The following is a 19,431-nucleotide window of genomic DNA, read 5'->3' as shown; positions in this document are numbered from 1 at the left end:
TGTCTTCACGATGGACTCTGCACATAGCAGGGGGTTGAAATTAGATGATCATTATGGTACTTTTCAACCCAGGCCATCCTATGATTCACTGCTATGGGGCTGGAGGGAAGAGCTGTAAGTCTATGGAATACAGTAGACTTTAATTTCTAGGAAAGCAGCCCACTTCATAGCTTTTCCCAGTTGTCTCCTGACTGCGATCAAAAGGTGGGAACTTTGACTGTCCTAAAGGAAGGAGAGGTGGGGAAGCAATAAAACCATCCAGCTCGTGTGATTGTGTTGCTATTTATCCTCACATGCTTCTGGAGGCAGTGCAAATGTCCTCTATTTGCTACCTTGCTTTTATTCCAGCACAAGCATTACGTTTCAATCTCTGCTTTTTCCCTGCAGGTGTTCACACCTCAGGGCTCCTGGCTGAGTCCCTGTTCTGATTTCTTTCCTTGCTCCTGGTGGTGGCACTCAGATGCTGCTGGGAGAGGGATTTGGGGCAAAAGGCATTGAGGTTTACTGTGGTTGTGAGGAAACAACGTAGCAGCAAATGAGGGGGGAAAGAAATAATTAGTCATGTTTGCCTGCTTTTGTTCTTAAAGGTTGTAGGCTGGGAGCAGTGCTCTACGTCTTGTGGAAGTGTGTGTTTGTTGTGTGGTTTTGCAGAGAGGCTTGATGTGCTCCAAGGGTTTGTTTTGAAACCTGGCTGTCTGCTTTGGGCTCAGATGTACCTTCGTTGGGATGTGTCTGGGGTAGTTCTGAAGGGGCAGAGAAGTGACTTGGTGGAAAGGACTTTGTGATGGGAAGCTGTTGGGAGGAGGTCATAAGAATGCACTTGAGGGCTGGGGGTGTTCAGCCCGGAGATGGCTCTGGGGAGACATCTGTGTGTCCTCCCAGTATTTAAAGGGAGCTTATAAACAGGAGGGAAGAGTGACTTTGTATGTGTCTGAGAGTGATAGGAGAAAGGGGGGGGGGGGGGGCTTTAAACTAAAGGGAGATTTGTATTAGGCGTTGAGGGAAAATTTTCAGTGAGAGAATGGTGAGACTCCAGCAGTGCTGCCCAGAGCTGTGGGTGCCCAAGGCCATGGATGGGCCCTGGGCAGCCTGAGGTGGTGTCTGGTTTAGCAATTGTTAACCCTGCCTGCAGCAGTGGGTTGGAACTACATGATTTCTGAGGTCCTTTCCAATCCTTGCCATTCTACCATCAGCCCTTGCTATTAGGGGAGTGAGATAATTTTTTCCCCCACTTGGTGCATCCACCCAGCTGCGAGCTTACAGGCAGCACCTCACCTGCCAACACCTGTAGCATCAAACCTCAGCACACAGAGTTCAGCAGAAGGGGGGGGGAGGAAAAAGAGGAATTGAAGCCTGAAACATTGCTCGTTTGAATACACGTGGAGCTGCCCTGCTGTCGGGCTGGGAGGGCGCTAGGACCCGGCTGTGCCCCCGGCCCTTCCCTTCAGCCGCACTCCCGCTTGGGGGACTTTCAGTTTTGGCTGCGCTGCGTCTTTTTATTTAATTTTTTTTTTTTCTCCGTGGAGGGGGGTGAAAAAAGGTTAAAAATAAATAGTAAAAATAAAAACACCGCCGCCGACCCCGAAACCGCGACAAAAGTCTTAAAGTGTCAAGATGGTGAAGACGGGATGAGAGGAAAAAGAGAGGCAGCCATGGCAGCCAGGCGGGTGTTCCACCTCCAGCCATGCGGTGAGCGGCAACACCAGTGCGATGAGTGTTACGGCACATGGGGGGGGAAAGGGGCTGAGGGTGGGGGGTGTCCCCGGTTTGTCCCCTCGTTAGGGATGGGGAGATGGGGGGGGGGGGGGGGGGGGAATGCCGGCAGTGCGATGCGTGGTGATGGGATGCAATGGGATGCGTGCTGGTGCCCTGCTCTTGGAAGGGGTTTTCTGGGGGAGGAAAGTGGGAGAAACTTGGCTTTGCGTCATTGTTTTGGGGATTTTTTTTATGGGAGCCGGCTGTTGTTTTGAGGAGGTGATGACACTTTGCATCTGGGCTCGTTGGACAGCACCGAGCCGCTTACACCGAGCGGGCACGGGTTTGGAGTGGGTGAACTCAGGGGGCACAAATACAGCGTGGAAGAGGATGAAGGAGCGATTTAAATTCGGGACCTTTTGTTGTTCTGGGTGTCTTTTTCCCCTCTTTGTGTACTTTGTTTATACCTCAAATGGGAGGAGGGCATGGCTTGCTGTTAGCTCCACTCCAGCTCTCTGTTTGCGGATGCGGTCGTTTGGCTTCACTTTGGCAACGGTGTAATTAATAGTAATAATTAAAAACAATGAAGTGAAGCAGCTTGAGCTGAACGATCAGAGGTACTCGGACAGCGATGCTTGTTGGCAGGACCCCAGCAATGTGTTTGTGAGCTTCAATTTGCAGTGCTTGCAACCGGGTGGATTTAAATGCACGTTGAGTTGTGCTCTTTGGCTTTTGCTCAACTTTTAAGTTACCTTCTGCTGTGTTTTTCCCCCCCCCAGTGCCTTCCCACAGGGAGTGCTTCCTTACTCAGCGTGGCTGCATTCGTGCTGATTTGTCACTAAATTAAATGACGGGGAGTTGAGTTTGCATAGAGAAGTTCGTTCTGGTGGAAAAGCAACTGTAGGTGGCACAACAGCTTTGCCTGCAAAGCTGTAATCGGGGAGAATGGGCTATAGATTTCACTCTGGGATCTCAGCCTGGGGAGGGAGGGCTGTACCTCTGTTTAAGGAAGGAAAGAAAGGTTGCTTCAGTTCTGATGCATTTCCTGAAAACTTCCTGTACTGTTGTTTTTTGTGTCCAGGGCTGTCATTATGAGGACTTATGGTGAGGGCTGACCAGCAGCAAGATGCACACAAGCAGTGCCTACTTGGGAGCATATAGACTCTTTCCAAGCTGCTGTGATGTCTTCCTATGCAAGATTTCTCTATAAACCTTTGGGTTTTCTCGAGTTGTAAGTGTAGCCTTATCTCTCCTGAGTATAGTTCCCATCCCACAGAGTGTGGCTGAAAGAAGTAATAAACTGCTTGACCCATGGGTTGTGCAAGGCCAGCAGCATTTCAGCCACCTCACCTGGGCTGCTGTTGGAGTTGGTTCTGGGGCTGTTCAGTTCTTGGGTAGGTTTAGGTTAGAAGGAAATGGTGATGCAATGCTTTCACTCTTGTCAACCTCAGTCACTGCTGCCATCCCTGCATGCTGTTGTTTCCCTGCTGTAACTGGGATGCGTTGGCCAATCCGTCGTGGCCGCAGCTTCTGGTTCTGAAACATCTGTGGCTTTTGTGTGGTTGCCTCTCCACAAGAGTTCTGTACCACAGTGGAAGTTCCTCTCTGGCTCTCCTGTTGTTCCTTGGCAGTTGGAGCACTTCAGCTCATTCAAACGAGCAGAGCCTGAAGTGTGAGTGGGGCTTTTCACTGTGGTGCTCACTTGACTCGCCAAGTGGCAAAGAAGAGCTGTGTTTAAACCCAGAGTGCCTGGACTTACAGTAAAGCTATAATAAATCACTTCAGGCTGTAAATGGTCCTTAAAGCAAGCTTCATCTTTGAGTTGATATCCTTGGGGATCCTTCCAACCCAAGCCATTCAATGATTCAAAGCAAAAATGAGGGTGACTTGTTTTAGATTCTTTCAAAGCCAGAAGCACTCTGTGCAACCTTCAAAAATATGTTTTGCTGGTAAGTTTGGTGTTTCTTGCTGAAGGGAGCTGTGAGGTTTGATTGGTGCCTGTTAGACCCTATGGAATGTTGAAACTTTAAATGTTGCCCTTGCTGAGCCATAGTGATGCTCTGTGTGTGGGCTTTATGCCTAAAGACAACTCCAAAACTGTATCTAAGGAGAAATCTCACTTATTTCTTTTTCCCTACTGAGTTATTCTCGTACTGTGCTTCTCTAGGAAGCCCCAGTGACAGCTATGCTATCCAAAAGCTTTCAGTGACTTGAGCTTAGGTGTCACCGGAGCTACCGAGCATGCTCCAAGTGCAAAACCACTTCTGGAGAAGTCCCATTTCCTTCTGTGGGATTTCTCTGGGAGTAAGCAAGTCTGGGATGCTTTAATGACTTGTCATTGTGAAACTGTCATCCACCCTGTAAACACGCAGATGGCTGCCAAGTGCAGCAGATATCCAGCATGTGTTCCATCCCAGCTACCTTTGTGGTGGCTGAGCACGGCACGGTGCCGTTGCTGCTTTGGGAGCAGGGGGTCCTCTGCAATGATGCACTGCAAAAAGGTTGGGAACAGAGTGCTGAGGCTGTTCCTTCAAGTTCATCTGAGTGCGAGCAGGGTTTTGTGACTTTGCAGAGCATCTCCTTCAGGAATCTGTGCTGGGACTGGGTGAAATGGGAGAACTTTTCTCAGTGCAAAGTCACTTCCTAGATATGGTTCTAGCATAAGCTCTCCATGACGCCCTTGTGCTGAGCATGGTGATGTGCTGGCCCAGGAGCAGAGCCCTGCATCTGTCAGTGCTGGCTTTGATATCAAAGCGCTCAGCTGGCACTTCTAACTGGGTTTTTCTATTCCTCCTTTCTGAACTCACCCCTGGCTCTAACCTGCGATTAAATCAGTGAGAAGTTGGATTTCCCTCCATTATTGAGGAAGGGTCTGTGTTCCTGGTGAGAGCTGTGGTTTGGGTAGGGCGCAGGGAACAGAGGGCATTTTGGGCGTCTCTGATTTGGAGAAACTGCAAGAAGAGGAAGGGAGAAAAGCCACTGGAGTGGGTAGCGCTGATGTTACACTTGAGCTTTCTTCCTATGGGTGCTTTTGAGTTTCCCAACTTTGAAGCTGATGCAAACTGCAGCAGTCTGGCTTGCAAGGCTGGAACTGCGTGCATCCTTATGGCTGCCCTATGGTGGGGTGGACGGGGACAGTTGGTAATGAGGGAAATTCATTGATCTGAATCTCATCTGGGCAGCTTTTTTGAGACCCTGTGCATAGGTAGAATCATAGCATCATTATGGTTGAGATAGACCTCTAAAGTCACCAGCCCCAACCCAACCATGCCCATTGACCATGATAACAGATAACCTTCAGTGCCACATCTCCACAGCTCACAACACCTGCAGGGATGGTGATTTCCCCCCAGCTTCCTGTGCCAATACTTGACCGCTCTTTAAGAAAGTCTTCCTAATATCCAACCTTGACCAGTAAAGGTGATGGAGTGAGTTACCAGTAGGTGCAGACAAGTGGGAGAGAGAATTAGGAGGAAGGGCTGAAAATGAGGAGCTCTTCTTCCTTTCTAGTGCCAGTACAGTTGCTGGCACCCCACAGAAGCAGGGGCTGCTGCTCAGGATCACCCCCTTAGGGGAAAAACCCCACCTGAAGGGGCACTGCCTCAGGATTAAGCTTTACTCTCCTTTTCCTCCCGCTCGTCTCCATCTCCTGGAGCTGAATGCCTCTTCCTTGCTCTGAGCCTAATTGCATCCCCAGGGTTTAGCACGCGTGTGTTTGTTTTATTCAACGCGTTGGCTGTTCCCACCGGAACAGGCTTTTTTTTTTTCTTTTAAGGGATTGGGCTTTTTTGCTTATTGTGCACAACAAGCTACTGCCCGAGATCCTCGTTGGGGAGGGGTGGAGGGAGGAACTGTAGTAATGCCAATACTTCTTGAATATTATAAACCTGGCTTATCAGCCCGACGCAGGGCTGGAATTTGTCTCTTCCTGTGCTGCATCTCTGCTTTCTGAGAGGCGCGTTTAAATACAGACTGGAGACGCAGCCTTCCAGTGCTCTCCGTGAGGCCGTGTCAGCAGGAACAGGGCTTCTCAAGAGGCTTTTATTATTCCTTTTGCATTAATTCCTTTTGAGAAAGGGATTTGTTGGGAAGAAGGCTCTGAGACTGCATGTCCCAACAGTACCAGCTGAAGGAGGTGAAGGCAGACGCGGTTTGTTTCGTACCTGGCTCTCCTCTCTTCTCTGTCCTCATGGAGCCGGCTTCTTTTTGCTACCCCCAGCTTACCTTCCTGCGCTCACCCTATGGGCAGTTTGGGGCGAGTGCTGGCTCTTCACAGGACCTGGCACCGTGGCCTCAACGCTTAGTGCCACAGAGATGGAGCGGGCCGGTGGATGGTATGTGAGTGGGCTGGGGACCGAGGAGGGTGGAATTGGGAAGCCGAGATGAGCGCTGAGATGGTTGGAGTTGGATGGTGGATGGAAGAGGGAGGTGATGCGCGGAGGGTTGGTGGCTGTGCTGGTGTGGGGTTGTTGGTGTGCTCCCTCCTCTAGATCTCTCCTAGTGATGCTTGCTTGGCTGCTGCCACCTCCATCGTGGAGCAGCTGGAGTACCTCAACCAGGGGAGCTGATAAACAACCTCAGCATGGAAAAAATAAAAATAGAAACCATTCTTTGGCAGTCCTTTGTCTTACAAGCTTGCTCATTCACTGATATGAATTCATCAGTGTCTGAAACCTGAAATACCTGCTGGAGGCTCAGCAGGCTTGTTTCACCTTTAGGGCTGCATTGCTTTCAGCTTTATCTCTTAAACTGTTATTAAAGTTATCAAGTGTGGGGATAGGTGATTAAGATCCTTTATTGCAGATTTCAGCACTACAGGGAAGTTCCTTATACGCGCGTTAGTTTGGTTCAGAGCTGTCAACACTGTTATTGCAAGGCATCTATATGGGGAAATGGTAAATCCTGTTGTAGGAGCTGAGACTGCTTGAAGTGCCCATCCTGAAGGTTTGTATTTTGTAAAAACTTTTTCAAGAGAGATATTGCAGTTGGTGAAATGAGGTCCCGAGCAGCTTTGATATGGCTCTAAGGCTGCATTGCCTGGATCGCATTGCTGGGCACCTCCAAAGATCTCCCACCCTTAAAGCAAATTTGCTTTGCATCTTAACGAGCCAGCAGCCATGCACCTCACCTGGCAAAGCTGGTCAGGTGGCATGTAAAGAAATGGAGAAAAGCAGCTGAGCAGTCTCAGCAGGGAGAATGCGTGGGAGGTGTTTAAAAACATGAGCTGTGGTTTCATGCAGCGGAAGCAAGCCTGTAGCAGGAGGAGTGAGGATGGGCAGTGTGGCTCTGAAATCCCTCTGCTAAAAGCAATGCCTTTCCCCCACCTCCCTGTGCGTGGAAAGTGTTGGCTGCCTCCTGGTAAATAATGACTGCTGAGGGACTGTTACAGCAACTTGGATTGCTGTGATCGAAGGGACTCGGAGATGGCAGTACCTGGTGTTTGGAGAACTTGCTGCTTGTCTCTTCCGTAGCTTTCTGCCTTTTGGGAGGCTGACCTGATGCTGTTTTGGGGAGCTGTTTTATTCTTCCTTCATTCTTCTTGGCTGGAATAGGTCGCTACTCTGGGCTGTAAGCATCCAGCTGGGGGAGACTTGCCTTGCTGTAATGAGAATCTTGCATTGTACGGGAAGTAAAGCGGTAGGAATAGAACGGGCTGGAGTGTGGGGGAGAGGATGTGGCATCTTCACCCTCCTCCCTCCCCCCCCAAAGCTTTGTGGGTGCTGCTTAGCAAAGTGCTGGGCTATCGGACTGGGTGATAAACCTCCTTGGATGAGGTGAGCTCTCTTCAGCTCTGTTTTCTGCAACTTGTTGTAACAGCCCGGACTTAGTGCTCTGTTTCCCATTCCCTTACAAAGGCTCCTGGTTTGCTGCTGAATGCCTGCGTTAACCCTTGTGCTGCTGTTGCCTGTGCTGGGAAAAAGACACTGGAGGCAGCTGTGCAGTCAGAGTAGAGCAGCGATGTCTTTAAGAGATTCGCTATATCCACTTCTCGGCAGCAGCTTTTCTCCCCTCTCTTCCTTTTGCATCTTTGCATCCTCTTGTTTTCCCTGCACTTCTCTCCTAAGGTACAGCATCTCACTTCTGGCTGAGCCTGGCTGCCACAAAGCCTTTTTCTTTAAGGAGGCACATGAGCTTTCTCTGCATAGCATCCAGCAAAAAGCTCCGGCTCCCAAGTGCAGGGTTGCTTTAATCTGTTTTTCTGCTTTGCTCCCAGAGGGGAAAATCTCTGGATCTTGGGTGGGGGCTGGAGGAGAAAACAGGAATCCCATCTTGGTGTGAAGTTAGCAGCTTGCTGGCATCCTTTGTCCGGCATTGGGTTTGGGTGCTGGGCTGGAGGTGCCCAGCTGGGAGCTAATGGGTCACGCTCTCACTCCACCCATCTGCCGCTCACCAATTGGAAGTGAGAGAGAAAGATGCTCTGGCTGGATTAATATTGGAGGCACTGAAAAAACACAAGCCATTGCTGCCTCGGCCACCTGAGCAAGTGGCACTGGGGATTGGGTGAATTGGCTCAGAGCAGCCAGGAGAGGAGCGGAGGCTCTTTGGATGGGAGCAGCATCTCTACTGAAGAAGTAGCGCAGGTAAGTTGTGGTCTGAAGCAACAATACTGGAACGCTGCTGATGCCGGGTGATGCGTTCAAACAGGAAATCCAGAAAGGCAGCTCTGCCAGCTCTTGAATTATTTAATTCACTAAAGTAAGGCAGTGCTTGATGGATTTTCAGTGGGCTCTGCTGTTCGGTGATGCTGTCTATTGCTGTGCTGGATGTCTGTGCTGTGTTTAAGGATGGAGTGTACCTCCTGAATTCAGTTTACTTTAGCCAGAGTGCTGCCTTTCAGGGGTTGGGTTTAGTTTCAAGGTACCTTGTGCTCATCTCCTTATGCATGTCTTGCCTGTTCTTTTATTTTTTTTCCTCTCAAATTAATGCTGAAATATCCTCCCAGCTTGCAGGAGAAGGCTTTACATACTGATGTGTTTCACGTGGGGAAAGTGCAGTGCTGAGTGAAAACAAAATGCATGCGTGTGATGTAAAATGCTAGCAAGCATCGTTCCTGATGCTGTAGCCATGGAAGCCATGCAGACGAACCATAAACAGTGTCCTACTGATAAACACTCTGACATGTGTTGTCAGTTGGTAATTATTTCATCACTGGACCAAAGCATTTTTATTTTGGGTTGATGATGGATGGCAAGAACTGATGTGGAGCTGCTGGCTCTCCCCTTGCCCACGTTGTTGTTCTTGTCACTGTTGTTTGCTGTTTAGTGGCTCCTGGATATCGAAATGCTATGGTGTTGCTCGTGCCATCCAGTCGAGCCTGTTGGGATATGAAATCACTTCTGTGGGGAGGGCTGAGGCTGAAGGAATCAGCTGCCTGCCTTTGCTTTTTCCTTTCGGCTGTTTTTAATACTGGGGGATGCTTTCCTTTCAGGTATCTTTCCTGACTGAAAATATTTCCTGGTATCTTTCCACAGCTGAAAATTTGATGTGCTTGGTGATCATTTGGCTGACCACTGCTCTACTTTCATCCCTTCTTGCTTTCAGTATAGATCTTGGTTTCAATCTTCTGGTTTTGTGTGAATGAGAGCAGGGCTTCTGATCCATTCAGATGGTTTTTTGGGCAGTGGATTTGGGAAGAGGTACAGGATAAGCTTTGACACAAAGCTTGGTCATCCACAATTGTCTCTTTAACAACATTTTTCCTGCTTAGTGGCAATAAAAACTTTGTAGTAATGTACTTTACATTCCCAAACATGGTCCTGGTGTCCTGGGGAATGGTAGAGTGTGTACTGCTGCTGTTGGAACACTTCTTCCACCAGAATCCCAAACCTGAGGTGTGTAGTTCCTTATTTCCACTTTGCAGCTTAATTTTTACAGCATTTAATCCAGCTGAACCATTGCAGGGAGCAGCTCTACTCCTTTAAGCCCCAAGCAGGTGGAATTTCTACTGACTTAAACCATGTTGGCATGTTTTACGCAGCAGCACAGATGGCCTCTGAAAGACCTTCAAGTGTGGGGAAGGATTTCAACCAAAAACACAACAGTCACCTTTTAAAACCACCCTTTTTCAACCCATATCCAGTCCTGACCAAGATTTGGGGTTGTAGCCTTATCTCTTTCGATGGGAGCTATGAGATTTTTTTTGATAGGGCCTTGCAAGTGAAAAGAGCCATCTGAAAAGCTGTCAGTAAGAGTTAAAGCTTTCTAAATTATTTAAGTGTTCAGGAAAGGTCTACTGGAAAGCTTCTGCTGGTTGGTCCTTGGGTCTTTGCCAGCTTGTGGGATCTCTGGAGGTATTTGCTTTCACTCCTCTCCAGGTAGCACTCATGGAAGAAATCCTTACAAGTCTTAAATCACATTTTTAGAGGTCCCAACAAAACCTGGGAGTTAAATAAAACTAATGACCCAAATTGTTCATTTGTCAGCCAAATCCCAAAGTGCTGTTGTCCCCCAGCTCCGTGGCTTGCTTTGGTCACCTGTGAGATGATGGCCAAGAAACCTGTCCAAGGAGGAAGAGCAAAGCAGCTGCACTGCTCTTATTTCCCAGTGTTTGCCTCCTCACCTCTGGGAGGCACCCTTGGATGTTAATTGCTTGGGGTGAGCTCAATTGTGATGAGTCAACCTGGCCAGCCTGCTGCCAGCTTTCTGCATGCGTATTTTTTGGGGGAGAGGAGGTCTTGCCAGCTGCGACAGTGACAACTACTATTTTTCATTAGGTAGTTTTATTGCAATGGGTGTTCTGGAGGAAGCTGGGGAAAGGGATGAAGGGGAGGGGGAATTACTCAATGCAGTAAGGAAAATGCTTTGAAAGCAGGCTCGTCTGATCCCTGAGCCTGTGTGTGGGTGGGTGTTTGCCTGGGAGTGATGAGCAGGCAGGAGGATGCTTCCTGCTCTATTCTTTCAGTGTGATGTTTCTCTATTTTTACAGCTAGCGACTGTGAAAATGAGTCCTAGGGTTTTTTGTTTGCTGGAGTGACCATCGCATGATTTAAGGTCTCTTTGCACTGCTTTCCCTGCATCAGAAGAATATCCAGCTCCTCATGTATGGGCCCAGATTAAATGCTTTAATGCTTCCTGAACTGTGGAGCCATAAAATTGCTGTACTGGCATCCTAGAGTGGTCATACTGTGGTGAATACTTTAGCTGGACCCAAGTGAATCCAGTGCACCATGGGTTGCCCTAGGAGATGTCAGACTGTTGTTGCTGTGTCTTCCAAAACCCAACAAAATTGAGCTTTCTCGAGGAGTTTTAGAGTTTAGGTTCAGGTAACCCAGACCGTGGTGTAAAATAAATAATAAATAATAATATGGGGCTTTGTAACCTATCTGGGAAGCAAAGAAGCAGGGCAAATCCTTTGGGGTTGCTTCTTTTTAGAGATAAGAGTTGGAAGAGGATGCTGCATCTACACAGGTTTGTTGTAAGAGGAGTATTTAAAGTATTTATATGTATATAAATATTTAAGAGTGCTGTTGGGTGGCCATGCCTACGTGTAAGGAGAGCAAAGATGATGCCTCAGTGGATCTGAGTCTCTCAACTGGAGTAGGAATTGGCAATAAGGTTGGACTATTTCCTTCATGCCTGCTCTGGACACTTCTCTAAAAGCTTACTAAGGTAGAGGGGGGTTGGAGTAGATGAAAATCTCCTTGGGTCATGACTGCCTTCTGGATTATCTTCAGGAATTCCCACATTGATTTGGTGTAGGTGTTTGCACACAGTTGTACTAAACCTATTTGGTTAAGGTCTTGAAAGAAGATAGCATCTCTTCAAACAGTTCTGTAGAAAGCAGTGTTAGGAAGACTTTTAGTCAAAGTGGCTGTTGCACTCAGATGAATAGAAGACAAGCAGGAGCCTTTTGCTTCTTTGCTTGTCTTGTAAAGGATTTTTACTAGGAGAGCAGTAGGTGCTGGAACAGGCTGCCCAGACAGGCTGTGGATGCACCTTGGAGCTGTTGAAGGCCAGGTTGGATGGGCAGCCTGGTGTAGTATTAGATGTGGAGGTTGGTGGCCTTGCCTGCAGTGTGGGAGTTGGAGCTTGATGATCCTTGAGATCCTTTCCAATCCAGACCATTCTATGATTGTGAAAGGATTTATGCCTCTCATGTTTCCCTTGGGAAGAGATGCTTATAGGCTTCGGCACTGTGTGGTGCTTGCACAGGGAGCAAGGCTGTAAAACTAGAGTCAAAAAAAAAAGAAGTCATCATTTGATCTTGACTTTTATCCCTTTAAGGAAGAAAGTCCTTAGGAGGAGGTAAGTGTTCATACTGCCCATGTAATGAATTGCAAAAGGCCATTTTGCTGATATTTACTGGTAATGACTTTATCATGTTTTCCTCTGCCTTTATTAATGCAAAGGAATGCTTTCAGGAGGAGAAACCTAGGTTTGGGATTGCCACAGGCAGTGGTGCTCGTGTGCTGTGCTTACCAGCTACGTTCTTGGCCAAGTATTAACACATGTTATTTTGCTTACATTACCCTCCCTTAATCAGGGTGATCAGTTCTTGTGTGTTTTTCTGGCTTTTTTTGGGCACACCTCTTAGGTGGTGAGAAAATGAGTAAAATCTTTAAGCTTTTGTCCTGTGTGTTGATCATTATTGCCCAGAACAGCAGCATACGATCACACTTCATCTCCGACTGCCAGTAAGAGATGGTTCCCACCAGCGTTCTCCAGTTGAAGTGGGAATAGATCAACTCCTTAATTGTGTAGACGGCAATGAGAAGTGGTAACTTGAGGCAAAACAGCTTCTCACATGCTGCTGTCCATTCATTCTTGCCGACTTGAATGGCTTTAAATAGCTTGCAGCAGGTGTTTACACCAGGAGACCTTCCTGCTTGGTTCTTCCATGAAAATTACCGAATCTTATTTTGTAGGCATGAGCAATGCTACGCAGGAAGATCCTGCAATATTGATACCCTTTGAACTTGATCAGTGGGTCGGTGTGATCAGACTTGCAGCCTGTTGAGCTTGTTTTCTATTCCTCTGTGGTGATGCAGTTGTTATGAAAGAGGTTTGAAGCTTCCTTCCCCTGGCTGCTGTTGAGCTCTTGCTGCATACGGAGATTTTTCAGACTTCCAACTGCAGGCTCCTTTCACTCAATGCTCCAAATAATCCTTTTTTAAAAATCTGTAGGTTTCTCTTGGGATTTTTTCTTTTTTTTTTTTTCTTACACCTCTCTTTGATTTTTCTACAGACTTCAGGTGGAGGAGGGAAGTAATATGATTTAGTGGGCATGTGAAACAAATTATTTATCTTCTTCCCCAATCACATAGATGATGGTGCAGCTCTCTTTTCACCTGTGCAGCTGCAGTCCCTTGTTCTGTGATTTTTAGTATATGGAGGCGTGGGGAGAATCAAAGAATGATGATTGAGCTTGCAATTAATATTAAAATAAGTGGTTTAGTGGAATCCAGGGTAGGGAAATCTTTTTCTTGTCTGGTCTAAGCTTTGAATGGCACCATGGTCCTGACTAAAGCAGGCCTTGCTCTAGATGTCAGCATGAAGTAGGGCAACCAACTCCAAGTTACCTCACTGCATAGGAATGATGTGTCTCATGATGAAGTTGGGAGAGGGGATTCAGATTGGGTATTGGGAAACATTTCTTCTCAGAGTGGTCAGGTACATTGCTGTCCTTGGAGGAAATGGGGGCAATCGCTGTCCTAAGGGGAAATAGTTTGAAATTGAGGGAGGGAAGATTTAGGTTGAATGTCAGGGGGAAGTTCTTTTCTGTGAGACTGGTAAGGTGCTGGAACAGCTGCCCAGAGAGGCTGTGGATGCCCCGTCCATCCCTGGAGGTGTTCAAGGCCAGGTTGGATGGTGCCCTGGGCAGCCTGGGCTGGTATGAAATGTGGAGGTTGGTGGCCTGCCTGTGGCAGGAGGTTGGAGCTTGATGATCCTTGAGGTCCCTTCCAACCTTGGCCATTCTGTGAGTTCAAGAACTGGAGATGTGGCACTGAGGGACGTGGTCAGTGGGGGTGTGTTGGGGTTAGGCTTGATGAGCTTAGAGGTCTTTTCCAACCTTAATGACCCTATGATGGTAGGGATGGATGCTTTTAGCACTGACAAACATGTTCATGGAACTCAAATGGAAGTGGCCTAAAACCTTGCTTCAAAGCTGAAACACTGTGTGTCCTATGGACAGAGCACCTGTTTCCAGATAACCAGTGCTATCTGGTATATTCAGTGTTGTTTAATATGAGAGCTGGGAATTTCAAGCTGAGCGCTTGAACAAGAAGTTACAAGTCTGTTCAAATGATCTGCACTTCTTTAATTCTCTGTAAGACAGGTGGATGTTTTGATCAGTTGCAAGTGGTAGGAAGTGGGATATAGGAGGTCACGAAGGCTGTAGTACCATTTGTAGGAATACCCATGCTATAAACTTGTTAGAGCTGCCTTTTGCTTCAATACGAGGCTTGAGCTGCAGAGAGCTGTTTACTTGGAAGATGCCAGCAGCAGAACATTTTAATTGAGTTATCAAAGTATCCAGAGAATGTGTTTTTATTTGTAATCCACTAATATTGCAAGGCTTAAGAGAGCTTATTACTAACCTTAAAACAGGAGACTTAAAATGGGTTATTAAGAGATCTGAGAAGCATCTCCTGCAGGAATTTAATAATGGGAGATGGCACGGTAGGGCTTTGTCTGTATTTGTTGTTAAATGCAAATGTAAAAATGGTAAGAATGCAGGAAGTCAGGAAGGATGCCCGCTTCTTGCTGATGCTTCCCCCTGTGGATCATCTTAATCTGAAGAACAAGCACCTCATGCTACATCAAACTCAATGTCCTACCTGTTAGAAGTGCTGTGAACTTCATCTCCCCCTCAGTGCCTCTGAGTCACTGCAATGGTTTCAAGTCAAAGGGCAGTGGCTTGCTTTTGAAATCTAAGCTTGTATCCCTGAGTTTAGAGAAATAAGCCTTGTTTTCCACTTTGCAGCACTTCAATTATTTTGCCTTTGAATTCAGTGCTCTTAAAGAGATGAGGTACTAGTCAGAAGCTTATCTTTGAAGAAGTGACTGTGGCGTCTTGATGCCTGTGCAACTGGGTCATATTTAATAGACATCCTTGGCAGGAATTAGGTGGGCTGGCAGTAGAAATGTTGCTGTTGGAGTAAACTCTCTTAAAAACAGCAAAGTTATCAGAAGAGTTCCACGTTTTTTGGCAGATAATTGGTGGTGGCATCTTGTACCTTTGAATAGGAAAAGAAATTCAAGAGTGATTGTCCTTGTAGGTATTGGATGAGAGGGAACTTGCTGTATGGAGTACCTTATCCCTTCAGGGTAATGTATTCCAACTTTGTCCTCAGAAGACTGGACTTATGTCTTGCTGAAATGGTTTTGCTTGGATTTTAGTTGTTGAAATCTAAAGGAAGACTTGGGAGTACAGTAATATGGATTTGGATCTGATAGAAGTGGTGCAGGGAGAGAACTCCCATCCTGCAATAACAAAGTGCTGCCCAGGTGGTCTGTTCCTCCAGCCTGAAAAGGAGCAGGCTCTGATTTATACTGCATGGAAACAATTCTGCAACTCCAGGCAAACCCTGGGGCGCTGTGATGTTGATCTTTAACGTATTTGGAGACTTGTCCCTGGCCAGACTATCCTCAGCAAAGCAAATACATTGATTACAGTGGTGTTTCATAACGGCCTCTTGGTTGAGCTTATTTAATTTCAAGGAGTGGAGTTGAGATGGGGAGAGGAAATGCAGTTCTGTGTGTCAGGACGTGGGTATGTGCCTCACTGAAAAGATAACAGCCTTGCTGTCAGTTCTAGACAGCTCAAACCCATTGCTCCAGTCTTGAGCAAAACATGACTAAGGAGCTGAGACCTCTGAAATTAAATTCCTGTAAGCCTTGTGAAAGGAGAGGCATATGGAGTTTGCTGATACAGTTTGCCTTTCTGATGGCTACTGAGCAATTACTTAAATACAGTGGAGCTGGCCTTGGTCTTAGCATAGCTTTTTATGGCATACTACTTTGCTTGTGCCAACAGCTTGACGGGTCAAAGTGTGGAGCTTGGTATATAGAAAGATATTCCTCCTTCCCAAATGCCTCCTTCATTCCATGTGGTTAAAAAGTTGAGTGTATCTTGTTGTCTCTAGATACTCTGACATGCAGGTAATGTAGTCCTCAATTCACCCTTCCTACTTTCACCATTCCTCCACTTCTGTGAATATGTTGACATTTAATTTAGTCCTATAGCTTCATGCAAGTGTCTGGACTTGTGTAAATGCCCCTATCACCTTTTGCCTCCTGGGCATGTTCCACACTGTTCTTGATGTCAATATGTGTAACCCCTTCCTTCTGTGGAACTTGTCGAAAGGGCTCTGGCACAACTGTTATGAAGACCAAATACCATCAGTGCTGTAGGGCAGTGTGACATAGGAAGATGGCAAATTAATGGGGCAGGACACTGTAGGGTGAACGCCCAATTTTTTTTCCTAAATGTGCCATTGCATCTTTAATTACAAGGTTAAGACCTCTGTTTTATGACTCACCTGAACAAACAGCACCTCAAAATAATTGCCTGAGAGCGTTGCCTGGAGGACTATCACTCATTTGTGACTCGGAGGAATGAGTTCCATCTAATGAAATGGCATTGCCCTCAGTAATCCCACACCTTGCTCTTCACTCTTCTGAATCCAGGAAGCCACTTGATCACAGACTCCTGTAAAGGGGCCGTGTCAACCCAGGCAATGCTGCAGTTGAAGTCATTTCTAAAGAAGGTGTCCCACTCTGAAAGCCTGCTCATTGGGTGTCATCTGACCCATAGGAATGGGTGTGTTCAGCTAAAGGAAGAGCAAGCAGTGTTTCATTCTGCCTAGTGATGGATGAACACATTGCTTCAGGCTCCCTTAGAAGCCCTAATAGACGTGAGAAATTGATATACTATCCCAGGGGGAAGTCTGACCTCCGTTCCTTGGGTAATCCATCTGCCTAGGCATACTTTGTTTGTTTCTTTGAAATACGTAAATGCAATCATTACACAATAAGAGCCTCTTAAAAAAAAGAAAAACAAAAAAACTTTCCTTTGATCATTAGCATGTTAATCAGCCTGGATGGATCTTCTCCTTCCCTTCCAGGTGGAGGGAAACAATTGACTCATGTAATGGGTGCCCCTTGGCCACGGTGCATTTGTTCCTCTAGCCCATTGTTCTGGGGTGAACTTGGAACATCGTGTTTCTCTCTTGAACCAGACATTTGAATTGCCCTTGGATTTGTATGTGATGTTAAATGACCATCAGGGTGTTTCTCCTGGAACTGTGCAGCTCATGCTGTATGCTCTGAGCCATGCTGAGCTGTAGCAAGCAGTGGGGTTGGAAGATGCTGTTGTCAGTGGTGTGACTTGGGTCTTTCTGGTGCACAAAAGCTCCCAGTGGACCAGGATGAATTATGTTGCTTGAAAATGTGACAATAAAGGGAAAGGGGAAAAAAAAAATCATGCACGTAACCTGTAAGTCAAAAGTTATGGGATAGAAAGAGGGTCTCTGGGAAATATAGTCTCATACCTCAAACGAAAAGCAGGAAACCTAATCTGTAGAACAATAAAGCAGGCAAAACCTCTTTCCTTGTTGGCCCAAATTCATCTCAGGCTTGCGTAGGTAATGTTTGATTAGCCTGATGAAGTGGGGAAAGATGGAGCAGATCTATTCCTCTTTCTGATTGCATTTTGGCTGGGAAGCTACATACAATGAGGTGGCATCTAGGAGTTGCTTAGCAAGGGACTGCTCAGTTGACTCATAAGGCTTGAAACAAAGGGCTTTGTTAACTTGTTATAAAACAGCATGCACCTGTAGGGAAAAGTTGGTATTTCTAGCTGACAGTCTGAATTGTTGAACATTGCTAACAACCAGACAGGGTTGAGATACCAGACTTGATATCAGGTGCTCCCATGCTGTTGAAATTTCTCTGTGCATGCTAGGCACCCAATTTACCAGCAGTAATTGCAGATAACTAACTTGCTAATAAGCAGAACGTGTTCTAAAATGAATTTCCAGGATTTGGTTGTCTTGCTGCTATGTGTGGATTTGCTCTTGGCTGCTGTCATCTCCCATTCGTGATGTGCTTGTAAGACCACTTCAGTACGAGTGTTGGTGGCTGCAAAGGTTGCAGAATTCTGGTGCCTGTCTTGTGTACCAAGGGCTATTCTAGGGATGTCCTAATGATTAGGAGCAGTGGAATAAGATGTGGAAATCATGTTCTCATCTGAATTTCTTGCTACACTAAACTGGTTCTCTTTATTGGGATATGGGATATGGACTGGACTTGATTATGCCTTGTGTTTTTTAAAAAGGAGCCTCGTGGATAATTAGCATCTATTTGTGTATGCATTTGTTCAGATTCAATAGATCATTCTGATACAGTCAGGCTTGTCCTGATCTTCAATCTTGCTATTTTGTGCTTCCAGCCCAGGTTGTCTGAGACTGCCTAACTGTTTTCATGCAGTAATTGCAATTGCGTGAGTTATTCAGGTAAATGCTGAAGTCAGTAAACAAAAGGCTAAAGTTGCCACATTGAGGGAAGTCTCTGCCCTTGGTATTTTGGGGCTGTAATTTGGGCTTACAATGGAACATAGCAACGGAGTGAAAACGTCCAGCATCTCGATGATTCATGTGCTTCCTTTTTTCTCCCCCCCCTTTTTAGAATCTCCACCAGCAGCGATGTCAAGGAATGGATACTTCTTTGAAGAGAGTGGCAAGTATTATTTGACTTACTTATGTGCTGTATCACTGTATTGAAAGGAGAGCAAAGAACTTGAAACAGCTGATACGAAATGTGTAGCTTAAGGAGGATGTGAATGCAGGCTTGCATGGTGATTGTGTAATCTAGAACTGGAAGCAGACTCTGCATTTTTATATCCTGTAGATGTTTTAGATATTCAAATTAGTAAATGATCACCTTCATGCTGTCAGCACTGACTATTCAGGGTGGCTTTGTTTTCCCAGTCCTTTTAGGATGGCTTCGTGTATTGCAGTCTGGTGAGTGTATTTATTTCAATCTTCTTGGAGTGGAGAAGCAGCAGAAGTGTCAGATCCCTTTGGAGACATTCTACCAAGAGCATCAAACATGAGAGTCTCAGCAAATGCATGTTTCAGTGCAGAATACTCTCAAGGATTTTTCTTTGAACTGGCATTAAGTTGAGGCATTTGTAAGCTTGTATCATTTGCCTTAGCAAAGGTGGCTGAGCTCTAAAAGGCATTATAATGATGAAGGGCAGAAACTGCGTACAGCTGAAGTTGAAGTGCAGTGAAGTTCCAACTTGTGGTTTTGGGGAAATGCTGTTAAGGAGAGATTGCTTTGAGGTACCAACCCAAGGCCAGTCCCAGTGGCATGTGCCCTCTGAAGGCATGGGATTTCTTGCCCTTAGAAGTAGTACTCAAAGCATTCAGGATTTCCTAATGATGAAAGCCAAAGGACTGAAATACTCTTGTTACTGAGGCCTGCAGATGCATATAGATGTCAGAAGGCTCATCTGTCTTGGTGCAGGGAACAGAGAACACAGGTTGCAGAAAGGTGGCTGTGTCCATGCAATTACTAAGGCTGCTAGAGGCCTCTAAGATCTCCAGCACCAACCCATCCCACTGTGCTCCTAACCACATCCCTCAGTGCCATGTCTGCATGATTCTGAAACACCTCCATGGATGGTGACCCCACCACTCCCTGGGCAGCTGTGCCAGTGCCTGACCACTCTTTTGGAGAGGAAACATTTCCTAATATCCAACCTGAACCTGGTGCAAAGCAGCTTGTTTG

The 19,431-nt window shown here is 46.4% G+C and overlaps 2 protein-coding genes across 7 annotated transcripts in view; one reads left to right on the top strand and one right to left on the bottom strand.

Moving 5' to 3' along the window:
* PTPRA (protein tyrosine phosphatase receptor type A) overlaps positions 1-19,431 on the bottom strand; it is a 553,533-nt gene that overhangs the window by 144,012 nt on the left and 390,090 nt on the right. The window lies entirely within an intron of this gene.
* SLC4A11 (solute carrier family 4 member 11) overlaps positions 1-19,431 on the top strand; it is a 134,258-nt gene that overhangs the window by 37,577 nt on the left and 77,250 nt on the right. The window contains exons 1-2 of one of the 6 annotated variants that reach the window (XM_048943622.1): positions 1,489-1,689; positions 18,325-18,375. The exons of 1 other annotated variant lie outside the window; for it this stretch is intronic. In XM_048943622.1, the coding sequence (XP_048799579.1) occupies positions 1,629-1,689; positions 18,325-18,375 (112 nt within the window). In that variant the 5' untranslated portion in view covers positions 1,489-1,628. Of the gene's footprint in view, positions 1-1,488; positions 1,690-5,667; positions 6,030-8,030; positions 8,277-18,324; positions 18,376-19,431 lie in introns of those variants that run through there. 4 more of the 6 variants (XM_048943617.1, XM_048943618.1, XM_048943623.1 and 1 more) reach the window with 4 other exon arrangements.

This window comes from Lagopus muta, chromosome 4 (assembly GCF_023343835.1).
Source record: "Lagopus muta isolate bLagMut1 chromosome 4, bLagMut1 primary, whole genome shotgun sequence".
NCBI classification, from domain to species: Eukaryota; Metazoa; Chordata; class Aves; order Galliformes; family Phasianidae; genus Lagopus; species Lagopus muta.
This window is presented reverse-complemented; position numbering and strand designations above follow the sequence as displayed.